General features: G+C 48.3%; 1 protein-coding gene across 1 annotated transcript; it reads left to right on the top strand.

The window, feature by feature from the left end:
• The first annotated feature begins 14,921 nt into the window (after positions 1–14,921).
• On the top strand, positions 14,922–18,473 carry LOC130197667 (uncharacterized). The gene is given in 5 exon segments (XM_056420458.1): positions 14,922–15,093; positions 15,387–15,724; positions 16,137–16,987; positions 17,260–17,992; positions 17,994–18,473. Coding segments are annotated over 5 exon segments (2,574 nt in total).
• The last annotated feature ends 4,107 nt before the right edge of the window (positions 18,474–22,580 follow it).

Below are 22,580 nucleotides of genomic sequence, written 5' to 3'. Positions count from 1 at the left end.
CCAGATGAACAATATATGTCATGTGACCAGATGAACAATAGATGTCATGTGACCAGATGAACAATAGATACCATGTGACCAAATGAACAATAGATGTCATGTGACCAGATGAACAATAGATGTCATGTGACCAGATGAACAATAGATGTCATGTGACCAGAGGAACAATATATGTCATGTGACCAGATGAACAATAGATGTCATGTGACCAGATGAACAATAGATGTCATGCGACCCCATGAACAATAGATGTCATGTGACCAGATGAACAATAGATGTCATGTGACCAGATGAACAATAGATGTCATGTGACCACATGAACAATAGATGTCATGTGACCAGATGAACAATAGATGTCATGCGACCACATGAACAATAGATATCATGTGACCACATGAACAATAGATGTCATGTGACCAGATGAACAATAGATGTCATGTGACCAGATGAACAATAGATGTCATGTGACCACATGAACAATAGATGTCATGTGACCAGATGAACAATAGATGTCATGTGACCAGATGAACAATAGATGTCATGTGACCAGATGAACAATAGATGTCATGTGACCACATGAACAATAGATGTCATGTGACCAAATGAACAATAGATGTCATGTGACCAGATGAACAATAGATATCATGTGACCAGATGAACAATAGATGTCATGTGACCAGATGAACAATAGATGTCATGTGACCACATGAACAATAGATGTCATGTGACCAGATGAACAATAGATGTCATGTGACCACATGAACAATAGATGTCATGTGACCAAATGAACAATAGATGTTATGTGACCAGATGAACAATAGATATCATGTGACCAGATGAACAATAGATGTCATGTGACCAGATGAACAATAGATGTCATGTGACCACATGAACAATAGATGTCATGTGACCAGATGAACAATAGATGTCATGTGACCACATGAACAATAGATGTCATGTGACCAGATGAACAATAGATGTCATGTGACCAGATGAACAATAGATGTCATGTGACCAGATGAACAATAGATGTCATGTGACCAAATGAACAATAGATGTTATGTGACCAGATGAACAATAGATATCATGTGACCAGATGAACAATAGATGTCATGTGACCAGATGAACAAGGTTTTGGGACAGGGATGTCTATGTGTGCAGATTGTAAAGCACTCCGAGACAAATTTCTAATTTGTGAAAATGGGCTATACAAATAAAAAAATGAACTGAAATACAGATTTGACATAAGAAAACACGAATATACATATTACCCCACAATCATCATTTCATATCAGCTTGAGACCAAACTACTGCCAAATAAAAAAGTCAGATTGCCAGGCAACCCTCCGTCCCTCGAGTGTTGAACACCGGAGCCCCCCAGGGCTGTGTACTCGGCCCCCTCCTGTTGACGCCGTACACCCACGACCGCTACCCCAAGCATGGAGAGTTTGCAGATGACACGGCTTTATAGAAAGAGGACATCCACAACCCTGCAGAGCGGTGCTAATAGAGAACAACCGACTATAATAAATAACCATAATTAAGGATGTCGAATACTCGACATCAACGGAGCTGAGGTTGAAGCGTAACTATTGGGTGTAGGAGTCGGCGACAGACAGGAGCATCAGTTTCTAGAAACCAGAAACCGTAGAAGGATTAGCCCGGATAGCTTGCCAATCTACACAAACAAATACATTACCATCCCGTTTTACTGCTGTGTCTTTCTTAAATATGAATGGTCAAATGAAATGTGCATGGTGTATAATCAATACGGTCTGAGGGACAATGTCCATTAGCGAAAGATAATCACAAATACAGAGGATATGCACGCACACAGACACCAGAGACAGACACGCTCAGCTGCTGCTAAGTCAGTGATTACAAAAAGTGGTCGGGTTCAATCATCCCTTAAATTAAACCAAAAGCTGAATAATTAGAAAAAAGCCTGGCTCTGTGCAGTTAAAACTGTGAGCAACTTTGAAGCCCCTGTGTATGAAATCAGGAAACCACGAGTACAACGGATTGAACTTCATCCACAGAATGTGCACGTTGGAACGCTAAAGTTGCTATTCTGTCCACGACTCAGCAAATAGAATCATAAAAATAAGTCATAAAGCATACGAGTAGCTGACCACACATGACCAAAGCTCTGTAGCTATATGATTTCCATTGTTTCTCTGTATGACGACAAGTATCCCCGACAGCTCCAGGATCAGCACTCTGGACAGTGCTTCATGCGTTAAAGCTGCATTCTTTCTCCTGACCACCAGGCGGCGACTCATCTGGTTGTATAGAAGTCTATGCTTCATGTGTTAAAGCTGCATTATTTCTCCTGACCACCAGGCGGCGACTCATCTGGTTGTATAGAAGTCTATGCTTCATGTGTTAAAGCTGCATTCTTTCTCCTGACCACCAGGCGGCGACTCATCTGGTTGTATAGAAGGATATGCTTCATGTGTTAAAGCTGCATTCTTTCTCCTGACCACCAGGCGGCGACTCATCTGGTTGTATAGAACGCTATGCTTCATGTGTTAAAGCTGCATTCTCTATACTGACCACCAGGGGGCGACTCCTCTGGTTGTATAGAAGTCTATACTTCATGTATTAGAGCTGCATTCTCTCTCCTGACCACCAGGGGGCTCCTCTGGTTGTATAGAAGTCTAAAGAGTGACTCTACTTCTCTCTTCATTTATTCCCTCAGTAAACATTATAAACATGAGTTTATGTCTCAGTCTCTAGTTTCAAGTCTTCTTCTATACAGCATGATGTCATAATTTATACTTTATGGTCATTTAGAGTCACACAGACCATGAAGCAGGGGGCGCTTCAGGGGCGGGGCTTTCTGTGATTGACAAGTAACTGCAGCTACCAGAAGAGTAAACAGCATCGCTCCGTCACTCTTCTTCAAGTATACCTGATGAAGTTTAAATCCCCATGTGAGTGTGTATAGTCCATTGTTTCACATTGTTATTATTATCTTTATTTAAAGGGACCACGTACAGTTAAAACATCAACGTGCCCATGAGATGCTCTGTAGCAGCTTGTACAGCCAGGAGCGAGGAAAGGAACCGAGGATGCACAAATTGGAAAACAACCTGTAACCACTTGCATCGCTTTTATTTTGAAAAACCCACCCACTCACTCATCTCCCGGGTGCCATGTCATTACATCATCTTTCACTCCGATTACCAACTCGCACGTCTTTTATAATCACATCCTCAGCTCTCTCACTCCTCAGCTCTCTCATTCCTCAGCTCTCTCACTCCTCAGCTCTCTCATTCCTCGGCTCTCTCACTCCTCAGCTCTCTCATTCTTCAGCTCTCTCATTCCTCAGCTCTCTCATTCCTCGGCTCTCTCACTCCTCGGCTCTCTCACTCCTCAGCTCTCTCATTCTTCAGCTCTCTCATTCTTCAGTTCTCTCATTCCTCAGCTCTCTCACTCCTTAGCTCTCTCACTCCTCAGCTCTCACTCCTCAGCTCTCTCACTCCTCAGCTCTCTCACTCCTCAGCTCTCTCACTCCCTTAGCTCTCACTTCTCAGCTCTCACTCCTCAGCTCTCTCACTCCTCAGCTCTCTCACTCCTCAGCTCTCTCACTCCTCAGCTCTCTCACTCCTCAGCTCTCTCACTCCTTAGCTCTCTCATTCCTCAGCTCTCTCACCCCTCAGCTCTCTCGCTCCTCAGCTCTCTCACTCCTCAGCTCTCACATCCTCAGCTCTCTCACTCCTCGGCTCTCTCACTCCTCGGCTCTCTCACTCCTCAGCTCTCTCACTCCTCAGCTCTCACATCCTCAGCTCTCTCACTCCTCAGCTCTCACTCCTTAGCTCTCTCACTCCTCAGCTCTCTCATCCCTCAGCTCTCTCACTCCTTAGCTCTCTCACTCCTCAGCTCTCTCACTCCTTAGCTCTCTCATTCCTCAGCTCTCTCACTCCTCAGCTCTCTCACTCCTTAGCTCTCTCATTCCTCAGCTCTCTCACTCCTCAGCTCTCTCACTCCTTAGCTCTCTCATTCCTCAGCTCTCTCATTCCTCAGCTCTCTCACTCCTCGGCTCTCTCACTTCTCAGCTCTCTCACTCCTCAGCTCTCTCACTCCCCAGCTCTCTTACTCATCAGCTCTCTCATTCCTCAGCTCTCTTACTCCTCAGCTCTCTCATTCATCAGCTCTCTCACTCCTCGGCTCTCTCACTCCTCAGCTCTCTCACTCCTCAGCTCTCTCATTCCGCTGTGTCTGTCCACTCCTGCCTCACACTGCCCCCCCCCCTCCTCCCATGTTCCTGAAGCATTTATCGCGAGCAGCAGCTACAGTGAGCTCAGGGTGGCGGTGTGTGTCGGGGTCAGAGTGACGCCCTCCTCTGGTTATTGATCCCTCGTTGTCATCAGCAGAGTATTTATAGACGCTCCATGCAGACCCACAGCGGCCGGAACCAGTGGACTCATAGACTCTGTGCAAGAGTGACTTTGAGAGGACACCAGACACGCTTCATGGAGGTGTGCGAGTGTGTGTGTGTGTGTGTGTGTGTGTGGAAGAAGAAAGGGGAACACATGCCACGGTTCTGTCTTTGTTTGGAACTCGGAGCATCAGGACAAACTGATGCAGAAGTGAGACCTGATCGCTATTGTGTCAGACAATGGTGATTTTATTCTGAAATAACTTTGAGGATAAAGCCTCCAGAGAGAGAACACGGGACAGACACACAGATGCAGTCGTTTGTGGTGAAGCCGATTGATGTTCACAGAATCACAAGCCCCTCATTTACCTCTGAATGGGTATTACATATTTATTACTGCATGCATCGTTATATATGTATGAAGCTAACTGGATGCTAAGGTGTGAACCAACCACTACGATTATTAGTCTCTGCTGTAAAATATAAATATGAAGATAAGAGTTAATAGCATGTTAATATTCACACAATACAAATATTTTCATATTGTAAATTAATATGTATGAAGGGTTGAAGCAAATAAGACAAGAGTTTGTTGAACCACTTGATTTAGATTATCACTTTATTCTTGATTTTATGTATTTTTAAACTCACTTTTCCTCACCTGCTTTTATCCCTTGTGTTGCCTTAGGGTCATTTTGACCCGAATCAATATTACACCCTCCCCCCGCCTTAGGGTCATTTTGACCCGAATCAATATTACACCCTCCCCCCGCCTTAGGATTAATTTGACCCCATTCAATGTTTAATGTCGGTGTTCTTTACAAACATAAAGTGCCTCACACTTAAACTTGGAAAACAATATTAATTCTAATAATTTTCTGGAGGTTTTAATTGCTGGCGTCAAATTGAACCCAAAGGGTAAAATATGTTAGTAAATATAAAGGTAAGAGGAGGGTGAAACATTGAATCGGGTCAAAATGACCCAAAGGCGGGGGGAGGGTGTAATATTGATTCGGGTCAAAATGACCCTAAGGCAACACAAGGGTTAAACGAATATATTGTTCTAATTAATTAATATCGCCATATTAGAACTACATGTGATGTTCATATTTGGATATTAAAATGGGTGATCTGTATGGTGAGGACATATCTCACCACTGCTCTTCTTCCTCCCACACTCTTCGTCGTGGCATCTCACCCTCTCCTCACTGCATCTATGAATGAATCCTTCAGTGATTTAACAGGAAGAAAAAAGACAGAGAGAGAGAGAGAGAGAGAGAGAGAGAAAGGGTGATGTCTAGTTTAATTTTAGATTCAACACGGTAATTCCCCGTCTTTCGCTTCTGTTAATAAACTCCGCCCCCTTCCTCCCACGTAATCTGTGGTTGATTGACTGTAAGAGGCGGGGAGGGAGCGATGGAGGATGAGAGGCCGTTGCTGAGCAACCGTATCCTGACTTGACAGGCCATGTGATCGGAAGAGGATGACTGGCACGGAAGGTGATAGTAACACCATGTGTGTGTAAGTGTGTGTGTGTGTGTGTGCCGGGAGACACACACACACACATACACACACATAGTGACGCTTCCTTTCACACACTTCCCCCATCTCGCATCACGATGATCCTCAAGTTTATCTCTTAATTCTTCCAAACTTCAGACGGCAGCAGAACAACACACGACTGGGACTCCCCGATGCATTCAGGGTCTGCTTAAACTGCAGTGTTATGTAACCTGGTGTGTGTGTGTGTGTGTGTGTGTGTGGGGGGGGGGGGGTGATTGAATAGAGTGACTGAATAGAGTGATTGAAAAGAGTGACTGATTAGAGTGACTGAATAGAGTGACTGAATAGAGTGACTTAATAGAGTGACTGAATAGAGTGACTGAATGGAGTGACTTAATAGAGTGACTGAATAGAGTGACTGATTAGAGTGACTGAATAGAGTGACTGAATAGAGTGACTTAATAGAGTGACTGATTAGAGTGACTGAATAGAGTGATTGAATGGAGTGACTGAATAGAGTGACTGAATAGAGTGACTGAATAGAGTGACTGAAAAGTGTGACTGAATAGAGTGACTGAATAGAGTGACTGAATAGAGTGACTGAATAGCCTTGATTGGTGATGCACCATCATATCTTAAGGAGCTTGTAGTACCATATTGCCCCACTAGAGAGCTGCGCTCACTAAATGCGGGACTACTTGTAGTTCCTAGAGTCTTAAGTTATCAAGCTCCTCTTTTATGGAACCAGCTTCCACCTTCAGTCCGGGAGGCAGACACAGTCACCTCGTTTAAGAGTAGACTTAAGACCTTCCTCTTTGACAGAGCTTATAGTTAGGGCTGAATCAGGTTCACCTGGTCCAGCCCCTTGATATGCTGCTATAGGCTTATAGCTGCCGGGGGACGTTTAGGATGCACTGAGTACCTATCTCCTCTTTTCTCTCTCCTTAAGGATGAATTTTCATCTCTCAATCACACGTTACTAACTCTGCTTTCTCCCCGGAGTCCTTTTGACTTCACGTCTCATGGGGTTATCGGACCCTATGAGACGGCATAGATCCTATCTGCTGATGGATCATCGAGGTCTGGGTCGTGGAATTCCTGTTCCTGACTACGCCACTGTCCTGTTGAGACTCCGCCCACTGTTGAGACTCCGCCCACTCCTCCTCCCAACCGCCATCTGCCTGATGGATCGTGGAGGTCTCCATCGTGGAATATGCCTACTATGAACTATTCATACACTCTGTCACATTCATTGAATGTATTTTAACTCTAAATCTGTCCTTCTGTACACATGACATCTATTGCATCTGTCCATCCTGGAGAGGGATCCTCCTCTGCTGCTCTCCTGCAGGTTTCTTCCCTTTTTTCCCCCCTGAAGGGTTATTTGGGAGTTTTTCCTGGTCCGATGTGAGGTTTTGGGGCAGGGATGTTTATGTGTACAGATTGTAAAGCACTCTGAGACAAATTTGTAATTTGTGAAATTGGGCTATACAAATAAACTGAATTGAACTGAATTGAATAGAGTGACTGAATAGAGTGACTGAAAACAGGGACTGAATAGAGTGACTGAAAATAGGGACTGAATAGAGTGACTGAATAGAGTGACTGAATAGAGTGACTGAATAGAGTGACTGAATAGAGTGATTGAATAGTGTGACTGACACACAATTTACAATTTAAATAAAATAGTTTGAACTGCACATTTAGTTTCCACTGTATCTTGATAAAATACTGCACATGTATATTTAGTAGTTACTTGGGACACATTGGTTGTTCATTGGTTGTTCATTGGTTGTTCATTGGTTGAACTGGAATCACGGATCACGGTTGATTAGTGGTCGTTGTTCCTAAAGAGACCCCAGAACAGAGCCTTGGGTAACTCCACTCCTTAGGTTAGCTTGGGCTCACAGCGGTGACGCAGTTTAAGGCACTACTGGATAGTCATAAAAACAACATGTCATGTACAAGAATATGTACCATACTTTATCAATAAATATGTAAACATGTAAAGGAAAGTGAAACCTAATCCAGTCAGCCAAGAGCAAGTTGGTTTAAATCCTATTCATCAGATGGATCAGTTTGTATTTGTAAACGATGACGCCTCGATGACCGCCAACATTAGTCACGGAGTTCCACAAGGTTCTGTGCTTGGGCCACTTTTATTTACCTTATAAATGCTGCCTTTGGGCAATATTATCAGGAAACACTCCATAAACTTTCATTGTTATGCAGATGATACTCAACGATATCTATCGATCAAACCAGAGGCGAGCAACCAGCTCATTAAAATCCAAGCATGTCTTAAAGAGATAAAAACATGGAAAAATATATAATATTTTAGAAATTTGAAGGTCACGTATCACAGAATAGTCTGCTGCCTCATACTCAGTTTTTATTAAGAAATATGTTTTTCATACAAAAATATTGAAGTCCAACCAGGAACATTTACCATGATGTGCTCGAGCCCCCCCCCCCCTTCATTCTCTTATTGGATGAGACACAAAGCCACAGCAGGCTCTGATTGGTTGCCAGGACCCAGCCTGTTGCTGGGCTGTTTCCATGGCGATCACTATCATCATTTTTCCCCCCTCGCCTCAGAGTATGATTAGAAAAGAAAGAAGGATGGAGAGGAGAGACAAATGATGACAATGACTGGAGACAGATTATATAAGGGAATGAGGGTGTAATATGAGTGGTGTGAGTGTGTGTGTGTCTGTGTGTGTGTGTGTAGAGGAGCAGGGATTACATGGTGTGGAATGTTTTGGGAGGGATTGCTGCAGTTAAGATGGCACTGTTTTCTCCAACGATGCCTCACTCTGCATCCCGACCTCCTCTCAGTCAGTCACTCTGCTCATCAGGAGCAGAGCAGCGAGGAGGAGCCACAGGGATCAAGGGTCCGTGTTTAGGAGGAAGGAGGCAGAGGGCAGTGGGCAAGGAGCAGGGGGAAGGAGGCAGGAGGTAGGAGGAAGGGGGCAGGAGGAAGGAGGCAGGAGATATGAGGCAGGAGGCAGGAGTCAGAAGTCAGGGGCAGGAGGCAGGGGGCAGGAGGCAGGAGATATGAGGCAGGAGGCAGGGGGCAGGGGGAAGGAGGCAGGAGGCAGAGGGCAGAAGGCAGGAGGCAGGTGGAAGGGGGCATGGGGCAGCGTGAAGGAGGCAGGAGGTAGGTGGCAGGGGGCAGGAGGCAGGAGGTAGGAGGAAGGGGGCAGGGGGAGGGGGAAGGAGGCAGGAGGTAGGAGGCAGGAGGAAGGAGGCAGGGGGTAGGAAGCAGGGTGTAGGAAGCAGTGATCGATGAATGAAATGGATTACAGTCAAAATAAGTTGTACATCGAACGTTGTGGATGAACAACAAGGACAGAGACAGCGTTGGAGGCGGAGCCTGGTTCATTCCGATGAACTCGGAAAGACTTCCTCAATATATAACACCTCCTCCTCCTCCTCCTCCTCCTCCGGCCCATCGAGGGAGAACACTATTCCAGCTTCGTGATCTAGGAAGGGGAACACGTCCTCATGTATTCTCCAGCCTTCCAGGCTTTGGAGGTTTATTCACCTCAAAACAACGGATGACGTCGGCCATTACCATTGGCGTCGCCATCTTGGATTGCAGCTTTCGGCACATTGTTGTTTTTTTTGCACCCAAGGAATGGAAGTTAACATATTTGTGGAGGCCTCTACGTCTCTGGTGGCGACCTGTCACTCACAGTAAGCCCCGCCCTCACGCATACTCTCCTTTATGGCCTCCGGTCCGGTGATTTCGCCGTCGCCATTTTGGATTACGGTCGTCGGCTCGATGACCAACAGTTACCATATTTGAATCGTGGAAGAGTGACGTGGAGGTGCTGTTTACCTTTTGCTGCAGTGACCTGTCAATCACCTGGTAGCCCCGCCCCTAAAGCGTCCCCTGCTTCAAAGTATAAATGATGATTTCATGCTGTATAGAAGAAGACTTGAAACTAGAGACTGAGACATCAACTCATGTTTACAATGTTTACTGAGGGAATACATCAAGAGAGAAGTATCAAGAGAGAAGTAGAGCCACTATATAGACTTCTATACAACCAGAGGAGCCCCCTGGTGGTCAGGAGAGATAATGCAGCATTAACACATGAAGCATAGACTTCTATACAACCAGAGGAGCCCCCTGGTGGTCAGGAGAGATAATGCAGCTTTAACACATGCATCATAGACTTCTATACAACCAGAGGAGCCCCCTGGTGGTCAGGAGAGAGAATGCAGCTTTAACACATGAAGCATAGACTTCTATACAACCAGAGGAGTCGCCCCCTGGTGGTCAGGAGAGAGAATGCAGCTTTAACACATGAAGCATAGACTTCTATACAACCAGAGGAGCCCCCTGGTGGTCAGGAGAGAGAATCCAAGTCCACTGCTGCATTTAGTTCTCTGATAAATTGACGTCAGAATTGAAAAGTATTTTGTGAAGACCAATTTGAGAGACTCATAGTTTGATTCATATTCATATTCTTATCACTGAGCTGACGTCACCTGCATGTGTTACATCATCTGTAGGCAGCTGTGAAATGATGGACAGGAAAAGGACAGAAGGACCAGAAGAGTCCCTCTGGTCCTTCCTGCTGGGTGTGTCACGTGACCTTGAGGCATACCTGAACAGAATGCTGAGGAGGAAAGGAGCTCTCTATCCTCGCCCTCCCCTTTCCTCTGTCTCCTCCCTCCTTCTGTCTCCATCTCAGATTCAGTGTCTCACTGCGCCCTCTGCTGGAGGACTGTTGAAAGCGCACGTTGGTCCTCTGGCTCCAGGAAAAGACGAAGCGAGATGAATCAAACTGGTTTTCTTCATTTGTAGGTTTGTCAATGCAACAATACAACTTGATTAGGGTCAGAGAAAATACTGATTTGGTTTAGGCAACTATCGTACATGGATAAGTTTAGTACTTAAGTTAAGTTACAAAAATGAGGTAAAACAAGTAAGCGTTGCCATGGTTTCACAAAGGACAGAGGCTGCGGTCTCCTGGGTGTAGGTCCTTTGTTTGGTTGACTGGTGGTGGTGGTGGTGGGGGGGGGGGGCGGGTGTTACGCAACACACAGTTCACAGTTCGATACACGCATTTCGTTTCTTTCTAATACGAGGATCTGCATTCCTGCTCACTCTCGTGACCTCTCGTGACCTCTCGTGACCTCTCAGCATCGACTCCACTGGCCCATGAATCACCTGATGATCACGTACAGAAACATGGAGGTGCCATCTGGAACCGAAAATTGTTCTTCAGAGTGACGCCATAGAAGAACCATTTCTGGTTCCTCAAAGAACATTTCAAACCAGAGTTCTCGAAAGAACCGTTTCCTTAAAGAGTTCTTCAAAGAACCTATAAAGGTGTCTCAAAACATGGTTCTTTAAGGCACCATTTCCAAAATGGTTCTCCAGTAGGTGATGGTTCTTCGTAGAACCACAAAACCTTTTAAAGAACCCTTTAAGAACCTTTATGGTTCTGTGTGTGATGCTTCCATGAGGCCAACACATGAATGAGCTGCTGGAGCACATGAAGGACGAGGACGACAGGACGCAGGAGCCAGCCTGCTGGTCCCGCCCTCTGGGACGGAAGAGGCTCCTCTGGCCGGTTCCTCCGGTCCTTGACCTTTGACCTCCTCACCAGACCATCCAGTCACCAGAACCAGACGCCTTCAACTCAAAGACATCCTGAGCGCCGCCTGCAGCCAGACGCTCACATCAGTGTCTGATCCTCTTTAGCTGAACACTTGTCAACCGTAAAGCGCTCCGCATCGCACGCTCCATGTTGTGTTCTTTCCGGGGATGATTTACGAGCGGCAGGTTTTTTTATTATCTCCGTTTTTTCCCCGTTTTCTTTATTGCTGCCATCGTTTGTTCATGAAGACGTGACGACGTGAAGACGTGAAGACGTGAAGACGTGACGACGTGAAGACGTGACGACGTGAAGACGCAACGAAGTGAAGACGCGAAGATGTGAAGACGTGAAGACGCGACGACGTGAAGACGCGACGAAGTGAAGACGCAAAGACGTGAAGACGCGAAGACGCGAAGACGCGAAGACGTGAAGACGTGAAGACGTGAAGACGTGACGACGTGAAGACGTGACGACGTGAAGACGTGAAGACGTGAAGACGTGAAGACGTGACGACGTGACGACGTGAAGACGTGAAGACGTGACGACGTGAAGACGTGACGACGCAACGACGCGAAGACGCGAAGACGCGAAGACGCGAAGACGCGAAGACGCGAAGACGCGACGACGTGAAGACGTGACGACGTGAAGATGTGAAGACGTGAAGACGTGACGACGTGAAGACGTGAAGACGCGACGACGCAACGACGCGAAGACGCGAAGACGCGAAGACGTGAAGACGTGAAGACGCGACAAAGTGAAGACGCGAAGACGTGAAGACGTGAAGACGTGAAGACGTGAAGACGTGAAGTGAAGGCGGCGAAGACGCGAAGACGTGAAGACGGCGGCGAAGGCGAAGACGCGAAGACGCGAAGACGCGAAGACGTGAAGACGTGAAGACGCGAAGACGCGAAGACGTGACGACGTGAAAACATGAAGACTTGGAGCAGATTTGAATCGACAGCATAACGTGGGGCGGAGCTACAGTCCTCTGGTGCAACGCGCTACTCGGACACAAGGGGGCAGTGTTACCCAGGAGGGCTGTGCCGGGAGGACTGACTGACACACACACACACACACACACACACACACACACACCACACGCACACGCACACGCACAAAAAAACATACACACACACACAGACACACACACACAGACAGACGCACACACACTCACACCACACACTCACACGCAGGCACGTGCACAGACATTTTGGGGGGCAGGTGCTCAAACCTAAAAAAAAGGGCACCCATTGCCAAAAAAAAAATTCTGAAAAAGTTGAAGCATAACACCAATGATGCTGTCCTCGACCTGCGTTTCCTCTGGGCAGGATTAGACCGCTAACTTACATTCTCTTTATGAATAAAGATGAATTATTAGATAGCAACAGTACAAGTGTTCTGATTGGATAATGGGTCGTCATGCCAGCCACGTATTGCCCTCCTCGCCGGTCTGATACAGATCCGTATTGCCCTCTGACCTCATTTTCAAAATGAGCGATATTGATTGTCATCAACAGCCAAGAAGAAATTCAGAAGCAGCGAAAATGTGTTATTGAAAGTGATGAAGAGGAGAAACTATAGTTTGGATCACTTGTGTTGTTACTTTACTGTAAATTAAAACTATTTTAGCTGAGCTGTGTTGTTCGTTTTCTATAAGATTGATCGTTGTAAGACTGGAACAGACAAAACAAAGAGATAACACATCAAACAATGATGCACAAGGATAGCATGACACCGAGAGCTAGCATAGTTGGAATAGTTTAGCTCCTATTTTCTGGCTGTGAATTCTCGTGACATTTATAAACATACTTTCATACTCGTGAGCGTCGCGGAGCATGTCGGCGCGAAATTCTCACAAGAACTCAAATAAATGCCCCGTCGGATATCAAATCACATTTGGGGGACTTGATGACAGAGAGAGTAACTTTTATTCTTAAATACTGATGAATGAAAAAGTGTCTCCAGCAAAAAGGGCACTTTACTCATCCAGGGCAAAGGGGGAGGAGCTTGAGCACCACGAGGGCTCTATCTGTGCATGTGCCTGCTCACACGCACACAAAAACATACACGCACACATACACACACACACACACACACACACACACACACACACACACACACACACACACACACGGTCAATATTCCTGTACGGGTTCATTATTCCTTCCTCAGAATGCTTCTGCAAAAGAAGGAGAAAAAAAAGGGAAAAAGCTCCGGCTGTATATCCACTGTGGGGTCTGTGTGTGTGTGTGAGTGTGTGTGTGTGTGAGTGTGTGTGTGTGTGTATGTGCTCGAGTAAAGGCTGTATGAGAGTGTGTTGCAGGGTGGGGAGGAGGATTTGTGATTTCCCCGAAAAAATACATGTTATTCATGCGAGTGTAGTGAATGTGATATCATAATTCACCCTTGTTCCTGGTGTAGTATACACAGTTATTAAAGTAATGAGTCACACACATCGGTGTGACTGTTCCGGGATCGCGGTCCCTTTAAGTGTCGTGTTGCTGTTGGTGACGTCGAGCCCCATGCGGGTTTGGTACCTGGGCAGCACCATCGTGTATTCATTCGTTTTGTTATACGGAATAAACGAGACACACACTTGTGTGCTCAACTTGAGGAATTGTGTTTTGCGTTTTAATGCAACTTCCACACTGGTGACCCCGACGCCTGTTTGCTGGACGTATTCGCAAACACGACTCGACCATGGCCGCGAACGCTGTTACCCTCAAACTCCCCGAATTCTGGGAATCGTCAGCGTCGTCATGGTTCGCTCAGACGGAAGCGCAGTTCGCGCTGCGGGACATTACCACGGATACAACGCGGTACTACTACGTTGTGTCAGCTCTCGGTAACTCAACGGCGACCCGAGTGGTGAGTCTCCTGAAGCATCCTCCAGCTACGGAGAAATATGCGGCGCTCAAAGCCCACCTGCTAAAGACTTCTGAACTGTCCGACGCTGAGAGAGCTAGCAGGCTGCTCTCCCTCCGAGGGCTAGGTGACAGCAAACCCTCCGAGCTAATGGACCGTATGCTGGATCTCCTGGGGGAGCACAGACCCGACTTTCTTTTCACTCAACTTTTCCTGCGTCAGCTGCCTTCCCAAGTCAGAGCTGCACTGGCCAACACCGCCATCACTGACTGTCGAGCACTGGCTGAGGAGGCTGATACATTTTTCCTGGCGAGTCAAGAGCACTGCGTCATGGCCGCGCTTCTCCCCACGAGCGGCGCTCCGGTGACGATGGCGGATTCCACGCTTGTCGCAGCAACCTCTTCTCGTCGGCAGCAGTCTTCCGGCCCACAGCAGTCTTCTTCAGGCGTGTGCTTTTATCACGAGAAGTTTGGACCGAAGGCTCTTAAATGCCGCTCGCCATGCAGCTTCGGCGGGTTGGGAAACGCCAGGGCCGGCGCTCAGTCGTGGCCATGAGCGTCGGCCGCGTAGGCAAGCTGCTTTTTATCTGTGACAGAATCTCCGGACGACGTTTCCTGTGCGACACGGGTGCACAGAGGAGCGTCCTGCCTGCTTCCCGTTTGGACATGGCGACCGACAGCCATGGCCCCCGATGGAAGCGGCTAACGGGACCCCCATCCGCACGTATGGAACGAGGTACATTGACTTGTGTTTCGAAGGGCGTCGATTTGGCTGGGATTTTGTCACGGCAAAAATCGCCGTTCCCCTCCTTGGCGCTGATTTTGTGTGTGCGCATGGACTGTTGGTGGATCTTAAGAACCGCCGTTTGATCGACGCTGTCACGTTCTGCTCGTATACGTGCACGCTCAGCGGTGCGGACTCCATACGACTGTCTAGCATGCTCTCACCATCGGATGACTTCCACCGTTTACTGGCTAGTTTTCCAGCACTCACTCAGCCCACTTTCTCTGCGTCAGCCGTGAAGCATGGTGTGGAGCACCATATCGCCACAACTGGTCCACCCGTCTACGGCCGTGCTCGGCGCCTCGACCCGACCAAGCTTGCAGTTGCTAAGGCTGAGTTTTCCAACATGGAACGCCTCGGCATAGTCCGCCGATCCGACAGTCCGTGGGCGTCACCCCTTCACATCGTCCCCAAATCTGGTGGCGGCTGGCGCCCATGTGGCGACTACCGGAGGCTTAATGAGGCAACGACACCTTACCGATACCCAGTCCCGAACATACAGGATTTTTCAGCACACCTGGCCGGTATGGTGATTTTTTCTAAAGTGGACCTCGTCCGGGGCTATCATCAGGTCAGGGTGACAAAACAAACCCAAAGCCCAATCAAAACCAGCCCAAAACCAGCCCAATGGCCAATAATACCCAGCCCAATATCAGTACTCCAAATATGCCCTAACTCCTTCATGATGCCCTCTGAGATAGGAAAGTGACCCACTTGCGGCGTCGGGGGGGCTAGTGAGAGTGTTCTTAACTGTGTGTGCGGGTGTGTTGGCGTGTACGTGCTGATCTGGAGTCAGTTTGGTAGGATTTGGGTATAAATAAATGATTTCATTTAAAATATGGATTTTTATTTAAAGATATTCATGTAATTTGCATGCAAAATAGGTCTACCCGAACCAGCGGACACAAAATTCAACCCGCGGCAACACTTAAAAAGTAGCCCAATTCCGCGGGAAAACCGCGGACCTGGCAACACTGCATCAGGTGCCCATGCACTCACTGGACATTTCAAAAACAGCAGTGATTACGCCGTTTGGTCTTTTTGAGTTCTTAAGGATGCCGTTCGGCCTTAAAAACTCAGCCCAATCTTTCCAGCGCCTCATGGACTCTGTTTTACGGGACCTGCCTTTTCTTTTTGTGTATTTGGACGACATTCTGGTAGCGAGCACGTCCAAATCTCAGCACCTGTCGCACCTCCGAACACTTTTCGAGCGGCTCAACCAACATGGCCTGATTGTTAACCCTGCCAAGTGCCAGTTTGGTCTCTCCACCATCGACTTCCTGGGACACAGAGTCACCAAGGACGGTGCAGTCCCTCTCCCATCAAAGGTGGAGGCGGTCACACAGTTTCCACGCCCGCTCACCGTGAAAGCCCTGCAGGAGTTCCTCGGCATGATAAACTTTTACCACCGTTTCATCCCTCGAGCCGCTCAGCTCATGCAGCCCTTGCACGAGGCCTTGAAAGGTAAACCCACGCACGCTGTGGACTGGACTGAGGGCAGGGACAAGGCGTTTGCTGACACTAAGGCAGCCCTGGCGCAGGCCACCATGCTGGCACATCCTTCAGCCACAGCCTCCATCGCCATCACCTCGGACGCCTCTGACTACGCTGTCGGTGCTGTCTACGAGCAGTGGGTAGGCGGGGCCTGGCAGCCCCTTGCCTTCTTCAGCCGCCAGCTGCGCGCTAACGAGCGTAAGTACAGCACTTTCGACCGGGAGCTGCTGGGTCTCTACCTCGCCATCAGACATTTTCGTTTCCTGCTGGAAGGTCGACACTTCACCGCCTTTGTCGACCACAAGCCGCTGGTGTTCGCCATGGCCAAAGTGGCCGAGCCGTAGTCCGCCCGCCAGCAACGTCATCTGTCCTACATTTCCGAGTTCACCACGGATTTACAGCACGTGGCCGGTAAGGACAACCAGGTGGCGGACTGCCTGTCACGGGCGGTGGCAGGGGCAGTCCATCTTGGTTTGGATTACAGCCACATGGCAGCGGACCAGACCACAGACCCAGACGTGCACATCCTGAGAACCTCGACTACAGGTCTGAAAATAGAGGATGTGGTTTTTGGAGAAACCGGCACCACGCTCATGTGTGACGTCTCCACAGGCAGTCCTCGGCCGATCGTTCCCACGGGTGGAGACGACGTCTTCGATGCCATCCACGGTCTCTCCCACCCGGTTCGAAAGCGTCACAGAGGCTGGTGGCGGCGAAGTTTGTTTGGCGCGGCCTCAAAAAGGACGTAAGAGACTGGGCTACCACTTGCCTTGAGTGCCAACGGGCCAAAATACATCGCCACACTAAAGCCCCGCTAGAGTTGTTCCCGGTGCCAGAGAGGCGTTTTGACCATGTTAACGTGGATCTGGTTGGCCCTCTGCCCTCCTCTCAGGGTTTCACCTACCTGTTGACCATGGTTGACAGGACCACCCGTTGGCCCGAGGCTGTGCCACTGACATCGTTGGCATCTGTCGAGATGACCCGGGCATTCATCGGCACCTGGGTTGCCCGTTTCGGCACCCCTTCGGACATATCCTCTGACCGGGGCGCGCAGTTCACGTCTGAGCTGTGGAACGCGGTGGCCCACAGCCTCGGAGCGAAACTCCACCGCACGACCGCATACCACCCGCAGGCTAACGGACTCTGTGAGCGGTTTCACAGGTCAATGAAAGCTTCTCTTCGTGCCGGCCTCAAAGACAGCAACTGGGTCGACAAGCTCCCGTGGGTGATGCTCGGCATCAGGACTGCGCCGAAGGAAGACCTACAGTCCTCATCCGCGGAGCTCGTCTATGGCCAGCCACTGCGGGTTCCAGGGGATTTTGTTCCCCCCTCCACCGTTCCCTGGTCTGCCTCTCCAGCGGGCCGGGCTACTGGACAATGCGAGGCTTTTCGCACCGGTCCCTACTTCCCATCACGGCCTCCCTCAGTCGCACATCCCCGCTGGGCTTCAGACGGCTGAATACGTCTTTATTCGCCACGACGCTCACAGGGGACCGCTACGCCCGCCCTACGAGGGCCCGTTCCGGGTTTTGGAGACGGGAGACAAACATTTTATGGTGGACATGGGTGGTAAACCGGAGCGACTCTCCATTGACCGCCTCAAACCAGCTCATTTGGACGTTGCTAGGCCCATTGAATTGGCCCAGCCCCCACGACGCGGGCGTCCTCCAGCTTTGCACCCACCCTCTGCTCCCCTCCCTCCCAAATCTCCCACACTCCAGGCCCCACACCCATGTCATGGTGGTACACCTGCCACAGTAGTGTCTCCTCGACCCCCTGTAAAGCACAGCCGTGCTGGCCGGTTACTCCGACCACCTCGCCGATGATCTTTTTCTTATTTGGTGAATTCTGGGGGGACGTGTGTAGTGAATGTGATATCATAATTCACCCTTGTTCCTGGTGTAGTTCTATACACAATTATTAAAGTAATGAGTCACACACATCGGTGTGACTGTTCCGGGATCGCGGTCCCTTTAAGTGTTGTGTTGCTGTTGGTGACGTCGAGCCCCATGCGGGTTTGGTATCTGGGCAGCGCCATCTTGTGTTCATTCGTCTTGTTATACGGAATAAACGAGACACACACTTGTGTGCTCAACTTGAGGAATTGTGTTTTGCGTTTTCATGCAACTTCCACACGAGGATCTAATCGTCGACGTGCGTGTGCGTGCTCGTGTGCGTGCTCGTGTTCGTGCTCGCGTGTCATTGGGCAGCCGAGAGGGTCTCACCACTCTCAGGTGGTGTTCCTGCTGAGACAGACAGAACTAATCTACCTGGTTCTGTCAGAGAGAAAGAGGAACAGCAGCCTTCCAGACTCTGATTACTATGGGCGCGCACACACAGACACACACGCACGCACGCACACACACACACACATACACACACACGCACGCACACATACACACACACACACACATACACACACACGCACACACACTTTCAATTCCTGGCATGCACAGCATCAAATTACAATGTGCAAGGATTAAATCACACACATCACGACGTGGCCGCGGCCCGCGGGGGGCGTGGTCGGCTCCATCACTGATGACGTCACTCAGAATGGACCGACAGCGTTTCCCTGATAGTGTTCAGATGTTGTTGTTGTTGTTGTTTACATCTGATCTGACTGCATGTCTGGGGGGTCACAACAGGAGCGACACGTGACGTCAGACGTGTGATGACGGTTTCTGTATGTAGTCCAACGTCAAGTCTGTTTGATCATGATTGTGGTGTGTGTGTCTTCATTACTCCTGCCCCTCCACACACAAACACACACACACACACACACAGAAAAACACACACACACACAGATACACACACATTCATACATACACACACAGACAAACACACTCACAGATACACACACATACACACACACATACATACACACACACAGACACACACATCCAGAGACACACAGACACCTACACACACAGACACACACACACAGAGACACACACACAGACAGACACACACATACACACACACACAGACCCAGATACACACACACAGACACACACACATACAGACACACACAGACAGACACACAGACACATATACACACACACAGACAAACACACTCACAGATACACACACACACACACACAGATACACACACATACATACACACACACACACAGATACACACACATACACAGATACACACACATCCAGAGACACACACACACAGACACACACACATACACACAGATACACATACACACATCCAGAGACACACACAGACGCCCACACACACAGACACACACACACATACAGACACACACACAGACACACACACACAGATACACACACATACACAGACACACATACACAGACACACACAGACCCAGATACAGACACAGATACACACACAGACCCAGATACACACACAGACACACACACAGACAGACAGACACACAGACACATATTAACACACAGACGTACACACACACACATATACAGACACACACATACACACACACACATACAGACACACACAAAGACATACACACACAACTACAGACACACATACATACACACCTACACATACACACGCATACATACACACACACACACACATACACACACCTACACACACACACAGGCACACGCTTCATTTATTTTATTGTAGTTATTTTTATTGCATATATTTTAAGATGTTTAATGATGATGTAACGTGTCTTTGAGGACCTCCAGAAGCGATACACACATCTAATGCATGATGAGTTATCACTTCATGGTATTTAGAGGGTGACGTTGTGCCATGGTTTGGTAAACAACAATAACTCGTGAGTAGTTGTGTGGTTCAGGTCTGACGTGTCCACCGCCTGGTGGGGATATGGTTTCAACCAGCAGCTCGGATCTCTTCCCTGTTACCAGAGAGCAGAATGAGAGTTACAGAGCCACATCCCTGACCTTTGACCTGACCAGATTGTAAAGCCCTCTGAGGGCAGTTAGTAATTTGTGATATCGGGCTGTACTAAATAAACTGAATTGAATTGAATAAAAATTGATGCCGAAATAACTCTTCACGATATTTTCTATCCTCCATTTTAAATGCTGATTCTGCGATTTTTTGACGTTGATGTTTTTACTTAATCTCTTTGAAACTTTAGAGCTTTTCACTTCAGTCGAACTCAAACAACAACAACAACAACCTCTTCTCCAGTTTCTTCAGAAACAAAGAACAAAAATGTTCATCTTCATCTGAGAGAAAATGTAAAGTTTCAGCGGAAATAAAATATGAACTTTTTTTGTTCATGTGCAAATGAGACGTTTGTTCATTGAGAAGTAAACAAAATAAAACCCAGAATGTGAAGAGTTTGTAATTATTGTTGTGTTTTGATAAAGTTTGATGAAAGAAACACAGAGACGATCTGTCATGGCGACTAATTATTAACTTTATAATTTATTAACTTTATAATTTATTTACTTTATAATTGCCACAGAGTGACGATCATCCACCAGCAGCTCCAGGAACTCACTCTTCCACATTCCAGATCTGTTCCTCAGCAGCTCTCCCGGAGCGTTGGATCATCGCCCAGACGGATTCATCGGAACGCTCCTCTTTAAACACGTCTTTCAGAAACATCACAAAAATAAAATCCTTTGAGATTTCAAGCGTAGCCGCTGGTTTCCTAGAAGATAATAAAAAAAGTGCTTTTGAATTACTGAATAAAACTCTTTCTTCAGGAATGTAATATCTGTCAGACTGGAAGAGCTCTTTAGAATCAGTCGACACTTTAATTCTGCTTTTAAAATAAATCTTTTCTCTTTAACCACCTGCAGCGGCCCCGGGCTCTCGCTACGTCCCCCCCCCCCCCATCCCTCTGGGTGTCTGCCTATCACGCCAACAACAATAATTAATCTCCCGTTGAGATTAAGGATTTATTCTACGTGTGTCTTTGCCACTTCTACTGCACGATTCGTTTTAACTGTCACCAGCTGATCTGGAATCAGTACCTGCGCCGGACGATAAGCCCAAATAAAAACATTTTCAATCACTTGTGGATTCTCGTTTCCTCTGAGGCCATTTCCCTCAGCGGGGGCTCCGTCACCACGGGGGGCGCTTCTCTCCTCCACGCCGTTTCCCTCCCTCGACACATCTCTCCCACTCGCCATCGACGGGCTCATTGATTCCGCGGGCCGGCGGTCCGTCTCACTCTCCTCATGTCGGAGTCCATCTCCCCACCTGCTCGCACTAATCCCTCTATCTTGCCATTTATTTTCTTTCCACCTTCTCACATCTCTCTACGCTCTCTTCATCTCTTCCTCCGCCTTTTATTTAAAAACCAAGTCCTCGCTCCGACTCGGGGGAATCAGGGAGTAATGAGTGGTTTCATTACTGTGACTAATCGCGGCACAGGGTGGTGAGCAGAGGTCGGTCGCTTCCGAATACAGACGGCGCTCAAAATGAATCTCATCTGACTTTAATCAGAGCTGTAAATCAAAATGCGATTGCTCTTGACGCAGTAAAGGGTAGTCTATGTGGCGTCTGGTTACTGAGGCCACGACACGGCTCAGAGAGGACGCTGGCAGAGGGTTCCGGAGCGCCGAGGAGTCGGGAAGAGCCCAGAGGAGCCGAGAGGAGCCGAGAGGAGCCGAGAGGAGCCGAGAGGAGTCGAGAGGAGCCGAGAGGAGTCAGGAGGAGCCGAGAGGAGTCGAGAGGAGTCGGGAGGAGCCGAGAGGAGTCGGGAGGAGCCGAGAGGAGTCAGGAGGAGTCAGGAGGAGTCGAGAGGAGTCGAGAGGAGTCGAGAGGAGTCGAGAGGAGTCAGGAGGAGTCAGGAGGAGTCGAGAGGAGTCGAGAGGAGTCGAGAGGAGTCGAGAGGAGCCGAGAGGAGTCGAGAGGAGTCAGGAGGAGTCGAGAGGAGTCGAGAGGAGCCGAGAGGAGTCGAGAGGAGTCGAGAGGAGTCGGGAGGAGCCGAGAGGAGTCGGGA

Source organism: Pseudoliparis swirei, chromosome 1 (assembly GCF_029220125.1).
Source record: "Pseudoliparis swirei isolate HS2019 ecotype Mariana Trench chromosome 1, NWPU_hadal_v1, whole genome shotgun sequence".
Classification (NCBI taxonomy): domain Eukaryota; kingdom Metazoa; phylum Chordata; class Actinopteri; order Perciformes; family Liparidae; genus Pseudoliparis; species Pseudoliparis swirei.
This window is presented reverse-complemented; position numbering and strand designations above follow the sequence as displayed.